The 12,390-nt window shown below is 31.1% G+C and overlaps 2 protein-coding genes across 2 annotated transcripts in view; one reads left to right on the forward strand and one right to left on the reverse strand.

Annotated features, from left to right (window-relative positions):
• Positions 1 to 9,006, reverse strand: part of LOC123717454 — a 42,418-nt gene extending 33,412 nt beyond the window's left edge. Inside the window, exon 1 of the mRNA XM_045673443.1 lies at positions 8,703 to 9,006. Coding sequence (XP_045529399.1) covers positions 8,703 to 8,876 — 174 coding nt within the window. The 5' untranslated portion in view covers positions 8,877 to 9,006. The remainder of the gene's footprint in view (positions 1 to 8,702) is intronic.
• A 1,869-nt stretch (positions 9,007 to 10,875) lies between these two features.
• LOC123717196 (NADH dehydrogenase [ubiquinone] 1 beta subcomplex subunit 10) lies at positions 10,876 to 12,218 on the forward strand. Its single transcript, XM_045673078.1, has 4 exons — positions 10,876 to 11,055; positions 11,127 to 11,262; positions 11,491 to 11,630; positions 12,046 to 12,218. Exons 1-4 carry the CDS (start codon positions 10,971 to 10,973, stop codon positions 12,150 to 12,152), a joined length of 468 nt encoding a protein of 155 aa, XP_045529034.1. The 5' UTR covers positions 10,876 to 10,970; the 3' UTR covers positions 12,153 to 12,218.
• Positions 12,219 to 12,390: the final 172 nt, after the last annotated feature.

A 12,390-nucleotide genomic window follows, 5' to 3' on the forward strand; every position in this document is an offset into this window, starting at 1 on the left:
CAATTATATTCAACCCCCTAAATTGTATACGCAAAATCGGATCAATTACTCTTTAAACTACACTTTTATCTTTGTCACGTCGTGTTTACGATGTGATGAAAAGAGACAGATAGTACTTTAGTTACAACATGAAACGGTGAAATTAGACTTAAGTATTTTAATTAATAAGACGGATGATAAAATACCGAAGTGTTTTAGGTAGAACGCGCTTATTCCATTATTTTTCAAACTAAATACTTTTTCAGGGTTAGTCCTTTGTATTACGTGACCTGAAAAGTTTAAGCGTAGGCTGACACATTGATGGCGCTAATTATATTAAATTAATGATTTTAGTTAACGTTCAAAAGAAACGTGTATAAATTGGACAACCATTATTAGTTTGTGAGTTAAAGTATTTTGAGTGAAGGAACAACTTATACGTAATTACAATAAGTATAGCTAGTACAAGAACCGATATGATTGGCTAATTATCTTCGATATACACTCCGTGATTAAAAATGTAATTAGAAAATAATTTCACTGTAAATCATAACAAGGAAAACAAATTACACAGCTATTCTGTAAAAGAAAAGACTTGTTAAAATTAAATAAATTGTTTTATTAATGACGAACAGATAACCACTTCTGATAAAGACTTCTGCCTTTAGAATTAATAAAAAGCCTTGCTCCTCTGTGTGACTTTTGACTGTATTGTGGTTTTAATTAAATGATAACTACTCCGCGATATCTGATTTTGATTAAACAAAGGCTTTGTTTATGCACTTTGTTCAGGAAAATCTAGATCCTACTAGCAAAAATTGCTACTGCTAAATAAGAAGAAAAAAATGATTGAGAAAGTATTTTGGGGTGTCTTCCAATGTTTTTTTAAAATTACAAACTAAAAATGTTGTTGTAACAAAATAATTTATGACAGTTTTCCATATTGCTTATTTATTTAAAACAAAGGAAATAAACAAAACGGCGAAAGATTATTATTAGTTGCTTCGAGCATTCCTCGAGCTTTTTTACCTGTTTGACTTTTATTTTTAATGAATCAATAAATATATTTTCATTTAATTCCACACGTTCAGAACACAATTTCGAAACTTCAGTCAAAGAGGGCATTACAAAGCCGAATACAAAAGCGCAAATATTGAATGTTACAAAGGCGGCGGCACAGATCGCTTTTCAAATCCAAACGTGACAAATTGGTCACATAATATCATGCTTTGAGACATTTTAATATTAAATTTTATATCAAGGCTTAGCTTTTAAAAGTGCTCATTAAACACCTTTTCCATAATTTTTCCAAGGAAAATGACTGTGTCAATAGAAAACGAAGGCTTTCACAACTCGCTCTAATTACTTAAAGAAAACACTGTAGGAGCTTTCATATGTTTATAAACTAAGCCGCAACTAAGCAATAAAAATGAAATATAACGATGAATGTCAATACAGTCAATCTGTTATAACGACATCGAAGGGACTACTCATATTTGGTCGTAAAAACCGATAATCGTAACTACCGATGACGTTAATTACTAGTTAACATTAACTACTTAATACTTGTATATAGATTTCTGCCGGGACCTTTGATTTTTGTCAATATAACCGGCATGTTGTTCTAAACGATGTCGTCGTAAACGGTTTTGGCTGTATAAATATCTATTTATTTCTTCATGGATTTCAGTGATATGCGTGTATGATATAATAATTTCTATTTAAAATTTACCAAGGTTCCGAAAATATAATTTTATACGTAACATCCTAAACCTCCATTTTTCACAACAGTATGATTGGCGTGATATATTATTTAGCAAAAAAAGTTTTTATTTGTCCAATAGTTCACAATATTTCAAACATATCGTATCAAATCTGGTTTTTTCCCGAATCATTATATATATATGTTATTAATTAGTTAATAAAGTATTATATAATTCAGCTTCTTTTTTAAGGGTCCTATTAGCTTTGTATAAAACTTTAAAGACACCACTCTCGAACATGCTACGTTTCTTATAAAATATTAAAACTTTGTCGCTTAGGAAGAATTCTAGACATCATTAATATACCATAAGGAGCAAGTTTATATCTTTTTCTTTTAAGTTATGGAAAGACTAAAATATTTTGTACAGTATTAAACATAAGACGACTTTCAAAGTCATAATTAGTTTTCAGAGGTATATAAACTTAAACGAGATTTGATTACATGAAACTTTAATATTTCTTAGTTGATAAAATGCCAGTTAATATAAAATATTACTAGTCTGGCCAGAAATACTGTTACATAAAAGCTATTCTATTTTTCAACTTTTGAATTATTTTGAATTTGGAACACGTATATTGTTTTAAAAACTTCTTTAGATTTTGCGCCATTTCACATATTTTTTTTGTGTTCAATATAACTCACTATTAACTCATTATTAATCACAATGTTCTCCTTTTTGGTAAGGAATTCCAAATTCAAATTTGTACAGCTATTTACTCATGTATTTGTGCTTCGATGACCGTCATTCATTTGTTTTTTTCTTCTGTTTGTTTCTATTTGCGTCACTCATTTTACAAAATGGAAAACTTAAAGTATCGCATTATTTACGGAAACGACTTTTCGAAATTTGGACAACTTCTTGCAAGGGAAAAAATTTAACTCTGATGGGGCAGTCCAAATCGCCTTCACAGATTTTATTGATTCCCGTCCGACTGTTTTTTTTAGTAAAGGGATCAATGAACTACCTATGAGATGGCAAAAGTGCATAGAAAATAATGGTTCATACTTTGATTAATTAAATATATTATATTTAAAAATATTCGACTTTTTGTTCCTCCCATACAAAACGCCAATTTCATATGTAAGGACCTAATAAAACAAGACCTAAAGCTCAGTGCTTATCTCCGATATACAGGACATGGTCTAAATCAATATTTACAATTAAAGAGAGTGGATCGATCAAAACGCCTTCTGTCACGATACGCAGGTAAAAAGCACAGAAATATCCTCATCTTCTTTGATGAAAAAAAAATCATGATTGCAGAACACTACAATAAGGAAAATGATAAAGTGTACGCTCAGTTCTAAAGAAGCTGTTCAAGTGGTCGGAAAGGTACAACGTGGTCATCATCCTGTGTCAGTGATGATTCGGTGGGGCATGTCTTATCAAGGTGTAACAAAACTCATTTTTTGTGAAAACTTCAGCCAAAGTGTACAAAGATACAGTCTTGGGTCCAGTCTTGGGGCTTGAAACCAACCTTCCGGACTTTATAAGGGCTGAGCTGGGCCAGTCTGCTCTCATCTAGCCCAGCCCTCAACCTTTTAGACTTCAACTTATGGTCAGTTTCAGAGGACATGGCCTAATCGATACGGCGACGTTGAGTCCCTTAAAACATCCTTGGAGCAAGCTGTGGTGAAATTTCCCTTGGAAACAGTGCGTTAATCCATAGATCAGTGGCCAAACAGATAAAAGGCATGTATAAAAACTAAAGGTGGCCATTACGTATAGAATTTTTTTTTATGCTAAGACTAACACATATAAAGGTATAAATTTTAATAATATTACATTACTTCATTAAAAAAACGCATTTTTTATGTGTAACAGAACTTATGGCTGGACTAGGTCTATATTTTATAATATATAATACATATTATCTGGCATAATAATAATGCATGACAACTTAGTCTATCCCAGCTCTCATTCTAGGTATACTTTTAGCATTCTATTAAAATGTGTAATTACTTAGCTAAGCGGCAAGCTTAGATACACCTGACCATAGTAGGTTTAAAATTTTTATTATTCATTTATTTATGAACACTTCGTTACACTACAATTAAATCAAATGGAGGGCAACTGACGGTCTTATCGCTTTCCAGCGATCTCTTCCACTGTGAGTAAAAAATAAATAAATAAAAATGTATTAGTGCAAAAATACATGGTATACACTATTAAGACAAAACTAAACAGGAAAAAAAACTAGACTAAAAAGATGGTACATTAAACATAGAAAGTAAAAGTAAAAAGACACACGGCCAAGAATCGGACATTATATTCTATGTGCGTTAACTAAAATGTTTTTTTCCCGCATCCAATATAAAATTCGCTATTTAAACTTTACGTTATTAATGTGGAACAAAGCTCCATTTAGGGACCTTTACTTTCATACTAATCAAATTAATATCAGTTTGAGTAATGATAATAAATCAACAACTAAATAAACCCCGATCGTTGAGCTTACGTTGCACTTCCTCTTCGTAGTTTACTGATTTCCTATTGAGAATGGACGAAACTTATTAAATTAGAGTATTATTTAATATATAAGTTGCTACACTTATAGTGTGAAATATAAGATAATAGATGAACTATATCTATAAGATCTCAACGTATATACATAAGGTTGTTGTAATGAATAAACACAAGAACGTACTTCAAATTTCTCTATTTAGTAGCAGACATTTATTTACCTTGAGATTTAAGATCAAAGGGGTAAAGTTGAAACCAAACGTAGATATTATTAAATGTGCAAATTAAAAAAGTATTTTTTTAAAACTATTATTCTCATGTTTTGTATAACAATACAAAACGAAACATTTCATGGATAAGAGTAAAACAATAAATATAAGAATCTGTTGAAGCAGGCCTGCATTTTATAATCGGCTATAAATTCGCTTGGTCTCCCTTAATAGATATAGATACTTGTATAGTAAGAATGTAAAAACAAAAGGCGAAACGATGGCGTGTTTCTTTTGTCTGAGATGAGTCAAGCTCCACTAGTTCAATTATAGACACGCGACGCGATCTATTTGTCCTTTCACCCTAACATCTTCCAGTTTTCATTCGTAGTTCCAGTAACTCGATTTATTTGCCTTATTCCATATCCACATGATATCTCCATACAAATTATACGTTACCCATTCAATTTTACGCATTGTTCAGCTTCGTCAAATAATTCCTTAACATTGTTTTTCGCATTTTTCCGAATCCTTATAAGTATTATACAGTATTTTGATAAAGCAATATTTACACACCTTTTTCTGCGAGACTTAAAGTATTATCAGGTGTTAACGAAAACATAATTTATTATGTATGAAGGGAATACAGCGGCGCCGCTTAATATATTGTAAGCTCAATATATTTAAATTTATTTTTGTATATTAACCATATCCAAGTCAAAAATATGGAGTTTGCTTAGAAAATTACCTACGATATAAAGGGTCATTGCCCTAGGCTCTAATTACCCCGTATTTCTGACCAATTTTTAATACTAGAAAATTTTGAGGAATCTATATTATATTGTAGCTGTAATATATTTATTTGTCACCTCAAGACCGGAAACTTAACTGTGTCCGTTTATATAAATAGGAAAATAATTTTATCTAATATAAAACATTTTTGTGTAATAAGAAACGACAACTTATAAAAACTTTGTTACGTGAAAGTTGAGACAAGAACCTGAAGCCCTGAAGGGAATTTTCGTAGATTCATTTATCACTAAATATTTTTGTAACAAAAATGTTGTCGGAATTGCTGACTATACGTCCCTTTGCTTTTGACATACATAATTAAAAAAAAGAAGCTAAATACATATGTCATAGTTATGATCATATAGGTAATTTAATAAGGTAATTAAGGTTACCTGGAAGAGATCGCTCGAAAACGATAAGGCCGCCAGTTGCCCTCCTTTTGATTTAATTATGTTCAATTTCTTTAATTGTAACGAAGTGTTAATAAATAAATAAATCCGATAATAATTCCTTTATTATTTATTAATCTTTTGAATGCAACTTCATCTTTCCTTCTCAGGTCAGGTCTTTCGTGCTACCGTTTGGAAGAAAACATTTTGTTAATATTGGTTAACACATAAGAAACATGGTTAATTTTAGTATAACTGCTATTAATACTTGCTAGACTGGTAAGAGAAGCAACGTGAGATTCGAGGTCGCAGTGCCAAAGTGTAAATTGCGCAAATTACCTTTGTTAAATTGACAACACTGTTACGTCAATGTAGCTGGTCATCATCTTGATATTAAATAATTTTCAACAAATGTCATAATTATAGTAATGCTACTTTGGTTTTATAACTGTTATTCTAACATACAAATGAAGTTAATGATGTTCAGCGTTTATCGCATCAATTTACGGCTTGAGTGTAAAATATTTGTCTTGTCTATTGTTAACATGGCTTTTACACATTAGGAAAATACTTTTGGATTGAAGCTATGTATTATGTATATGCTTTCACTTTCGTTTAAAAAATGTTTTCTTAAAATATTTATCTGTTTATTTATAGGACTATTAAGAAAATTAAGAAATACATAACCCTATAGTCGTTGTTACGTAGTTGTGAGCAACAGGTATTTTGTTAGCGCGAATTTGATTTAAGCTTTTCACTACTTCATTATTTCTTTTGTATGATAGGGTTGCCTTACATTCACAATGAGGTAATATGTTACCCGCGATCTCAATAGGCCTAACAAGTCACGAACGCACCTTTACATTATGGGTCTCGATATACAAATGTCTTTAACAGCGTCATTTTCATTCAATACGCGTCAGTCATGTTTTTAATGTATTTTAAGTGACTTCAAACAGGGATTTGTCATTATATGACAGTTTTTTTAATGTAAATTTACGCTTAGTACAAGTTCGGAACATACTGAGAATCTACAAATGTATTAGAACTCCGGTTCAACTTTGACGTGCTAACTTAGCAACTCCTACGTAGGTCAGTACACAAGTCTATAATGTTAAACACTAAATACCGACATAAATTTAACAATTCTTTCACGATACGATATTTTACTTTTACTTAAGATAATATTTATAAATCTATGACAGTTTATGAAATATGGAACCTCGTAATCCTTTATTTTTCAAATGAGAACAAATATTCTGTATAAGCTAGATACAGATTTTTTTTTTGTTCTCACATCAAAATGTATAAAACTTAAATCCCGGACGCTAAGAGTATAAAACAAAAGACAATAGTCAATTGCCTAGTCCAATCATAACGTGACACGTATTTCCAATTGACCGATCATGGCTCAACGAAACCTTCCATCGTTTTGTTTTACGTGTATTACGTTTAGTTTTAAAAAGCATAGCAATATATAATATTATTCATAAATCTAAATCAATATAAAAATACAGTATGTGTACCATCAAAACCACGGTTTATCGGTATTATATTTATAAAACATATATATATATATTGCATTTCGCTATAAATAAACACGTAGGTGTTTTTATTCTACTTAAATTATTTTGTACACAATGTTAGCAAAACTCGTTTACCAAATTTTACCTCCACTAAAATAGATCGTAACAACCATAATGATAGTTTTAGTTTAGATTGTTAATCTATCAAATTATCATAAAAGTTGATATATATATATATATATATCCCTGTTTCACCAAGGTCATAATATTTCCGCGAAAATAATGGTAATAGATTATTACGTTCTAAATATTCGTCAAAATATGATGTCGTAATGTGCAGTTACCGTTACAGTAATTATATATAAACTGTGAAACAATCGTAAACACTTTTGCTCTTCAGTCTAATTAGATGAATTACTGTAATGTACATTTAGTTATTTTTTAACTATTTGCACGACAACAATGGATACCGTCGTACAGGAAAAAAATGTTTTGATATATATAATTATATGTGTAATGCTTAGTATCCTAATAGTAACAGCAGTAACTTATTTTATTTTTCATAAAAAAAAATTGCTTTTACGACTTGGGCAGCCGAGGCAATCGATATTCTACTATAATGTATCTGACTGTAACAACTCTGAAGTGATGGTTATGAAAGATGAACAGTGTATTTAAACTAAAAGGCAGTTGGTAGTATGAATACATTTTTTGTAATAATATTTATAAAAGGGATCTTTCTGAAGAATACAATATTGCGTTTGCTATTCGAATATCGAAAACGCATTTTTCTTCACAGAAATACTAATAATCCATTCTGCGAAAGCGTGAAAACAAAATAAATAAACTCAATTTCATTTTATAAGGACTGTTTATTACTAATTTTATCACGTAAAATGTTTTTCAGTGTCTATCCACTATCAATGACTAGTACTTCCGTCGCATTTAATAAAATTTTATTTTTGGTGCTTATTTTAGAATGATTTTAAATTACCAGAACGGTTTTTAAAAGTAGAGCTATTTAATAAATCAGTTTAAATTATTGACACAAATTGAATAGTCATAATATGTGTTAATATATTTGAGTAACCCCTAACCTATCCTGGATTTTTGTATATTTTGTAATATGTGTGTGTTATAAACGGATCTTTTTATACATATTTTAAAAGAATTATTAAAACTTTTTTTTTTTTAAATACATTGAAGGCATCGAGGACATCGCGGTAACAACACAACGCATTGAAAAAATACAGAAAAATTTTATTAGTCTTATTCTTACCGACGAAATCCTTGAAAATAAAAATTTGTCTAACATTAATATTCATCAAGCTTGGGTATTCATAAACGCTTAAATTAATATCATCGACAATTTTTAATGTTACACTTATACTCGGCGTTTAATTATTTTACATAAATGTTATCTGTTCATAAAAACCAGTGAGGCGGAAACCTCCTTTCTTCACCTACAATATTACATGGATGGATGGATTACTTTATAAACAAAGGTTAGCAACAAGCGGGCTTTCGTAAATAATTTATAGTATACATAAATAAAGCTCAAGCGTTCAATAATCTCACCTGTAAGCTTTCTATGTAGCGGGATCGAGGGGCATTACTCGGGGGCCGCTCCAAAAACAGCAGTTCAGTAAGGACTATTACACCAAACACAGCGAAGAACATTATAAATATGAAAAAGCTGATGTTGGCGCGTTCTTTCGCGCGTGTTGAGGCCGCTCGCGCCCGCCATCGCATCTTGCCGATTGAGCTTGCATGAGCGTCGGAATACACGACACCACTGTGTCACAAAAACAAGGAACCACGGTCACCAAGGCTGCGGCGTCCCGTGCGAGCCGCGCATCACAACAACGCACCACACCACACACTGCTGTGACGCACTATGTAATGACAGTCTTGACACCGACCTGGGTTGCAAGACACGGGAATTCCAAACGCCAGTATAAACACATTATAGTGAATACGAATTTTATCAAAAGTCTCAAATAACCGACAAAAATGCAAAAGGTAAACGAATTTTTCTGTTATTCTATTTATACTAGAACACAGGATTGCTCATTAAAAAATAGAACTGAATTAGATGTAACATTTCGTTTATAAATAGCATGCAAGTGTGGTAAAATAGATGTAGCAACCCTCTGTATGATTCTATTGAGCATGCGCGCCGCCCGCCCTCGTTCAATGAGTGGACCAAGCGGTTTACAATCTTCGCATAAGTTCCTCGTGACACCCTGATACACATTGCGATTTCAGGTTACATTCAATAGCTTACGTCTGTTAAATATGTTAAATCATATTATATTTATAAACATAAACGGACTTTTATTGTAGCTCACTTAAGCTACTTTCTGATTGTTATCAGCATATGCATTGCTTGTTAATGCACTATATAATATGGTTAAAATACAGCTGGAGATTTAAGTTCCTATCCTATCCCCATATTGTATGGCTAGAAATCGTCCGAAAAATCCTGGACGTGTATAAAAGCTAAGAAGGACGTGTTTCCAGTTTTTTAGAACTAACACTGGACTTGAACCATGTACGGTATACAAATCATTAACGCGGTGTCTAAACGAAATTGCACCTTAAGTTAAATGTAATGTAATGCTTTCAAGCCTAAAGCGCTGAACCCTTTTATGGAAATTTACCGATATTTAACCATAACGCTTATGAGTTCTGCTAGTTACTACTTTATATTAGGTTTCATAATAAAGTTGTATTTCCATTGATAATAAATTATAGGTAGCAAAGTAAATAAATATGTATAATATCGGTTCGCATAAAGCCTTAAGTTTTACAATATATTAATTTTATTGACCCACCAATATACTATGGTTAATGTATTATATGTTAAATGGTTTAATTACCCGATATATGATTATAAAAGTTCGTTTGAGGAATACAGAACTCTCCCTCTTCCGAGACGACTTGCGCGTGAAATCATTATTGTGTTTTAAAATTTTCGCAAATTCAGCAGTTAAACAATATCTTGGAAAATCATCTACACAAATATCAGAAAAAGATTTTCTTTCCATTATTGTTTGTAATGTATATTAAAACTATAAATAACTAAATAAAACCTGCTACAACCATTTAGATTTGGGCCTCAAATTTCTGAACTTTCGTACTGCCCATCCGTGATTAGAACGCCCGCCCCCAAAACCAGCGTATTATACGTAGCCTGTACAAGCGTCTGGAAAGTATAACTTTTATAAGTACTATCGAAACTATGCTTTTGTTAATAAGCATATGATGATAATCTGATGACGTTTTTTTTCCCACACCGATTCAAGTGCATATGCTTATTGTAAATCCTATTCATGCGTAAGTTTTTAGGATTAAGATTATATTCTGTCGTTTTAAAATAATTGTTAAATATAACATAGTTCCATAGTTTTAAATATTTTAACAATAGTTAAAACTATGGAAAACAAGGTGTTTACAAATCTAAATTATTTAATGATATAAAATAAGGTAGTGCTTTATAAATTATACGATGAGATCTATCATATAATGTCTATTTCTTTCAAATAGCTCAGTATACACTTATATAACTAAACAAAAAACTTAAATATTTATGTGTGCCGTTTTCAATAAAGGGCTCTAATCTATGTGTTTGATAATATTCATCTCACTTACTCAATTTGACATTATCGTTTCCTTAATTTGTCAGCAGTCAAATCACTGACACTGTCAAAAACTTACTAATTTTTCATAACTGTGAAAATTAACTATAGAGCATAGACTATAGTAAAATATGAACCCAACTGACATCGTTCCACATTAAATTCTATTTTGTATTTTTCAATTTACTTTTAAACTGCTGCAAACATGGGTGCAGAAGATGATAATGCCTTTAGAGGTTTTTTTAGCGCTTTGTATAGAACTGTAGATTCCCCAGTTACATGGTTTAGAGGTATGTTTCTTTGTAAAACAAAAATACAAATATTGTTATGTAAGCGATACATGGTTATTTTTCTGCTGCAGAAAAGGTAGTCGAGCCCAACCAGAAAAAATACCCTTGGTATCATCAGCAGTTTCGTCGCGTACCAACAATTGATCAATGTTATAGCGATGATGCAGTCTGCGACTTCGAAGCAAACGCGCAATTCAAACGAGACAGGTGCTCTAAAAAACATATTTTGAGACTAATGCCTATTTAAAATTTACATAAATACTTTCTTACAGAAACTAAAATTGTCTCTAAAATTATTGCATCTTTGGATCCTGGCCTATGTTTCTTGACTTTTTTTGCTATTAAAAATATATTCTAATGTTGAAGCTGCATGTCAACAAAATTAAATCAGATCTTGAATTATAAACCATTATTTGAGTAAATGTTTATTTTTAGGATGGTGGATTCTGAAATTTTGAACATTCTTCGTATGAGATTTGAAGACTGCATGATCTATGAAGCCCCTGACCATCTTACCAAGTGCAAACCACTTTGGGACAAATACAAGGATGCTGAAGAAGCCTGGTTCATTAAATGTACGTATAAATGGTTATTAACAATTGTTGTAATTGACAATGTCTTGGTTAAAGTTGTACCAAATAAGATTTACTTGTTATAAGTGACAGGTGTTTTATTGGTACACTGGATATGTTTGTCTGGATAATATTTAAAACTACATGACAGGTATTAATTGTCTTATCACCTTATATTATTGAATTATTTAAGCACTCTTTGCTGTTTCTATTTATATCTAAGACAGTTTATATTTAATGTTGGCTTAAATTAATTTTCATTTCATGTTTGTTACTAATAATGTCACAATGAATGTCATAACTGCTATTTCTTTATGTTTATATTATTCTACCTTAAAGGTTAGACCATCAGATCTTAAATTTGTCCATTTAAGAGTTTTATATCAGGAGGCATACTAATATTTCAATAAACTTCTAGATGGTGATTTGGGAGCATTTGGTGATGCTCGTAAAGCTTACATGAAACAAAAACACCGCATGATTTGGGAGAAGCGTCATGGACCTCTGTCTGAACAGACAAAGTGATATAACAAATATATACTAAGTAGGAATGTAATATTGTGATTGCATTAATAAATTATTAAAGTGAAAGTCCATTTCAATTAATAAAGCAATGTGCTTTATACACATGTAATGATTCTTTATAGAACTTTATCAGTGTTTTTAAATACTGAACAGCCTAGGTTTCCAATACCCAATTTAATCATACACACAATTAAATCCTATAATTAGTATGTTTTGTATATAAATAGAATCAAATGAA

The sequence above is a fragment of the Pieris brassicae genome, chromosome 12 (genome assembly GCF_905147105.1).
Source record: "Pieris brassicae chromosome 12, ilPieBrab1.1, whole genome shotgun sequence".
Classification (NCBI taxonomy): domain Eukaryota; kingdom Metazoa; phylum Arthropoda; class Insecta; order Lepidoptera; family Pieridae; genus Pieris; species Pieris brassicae.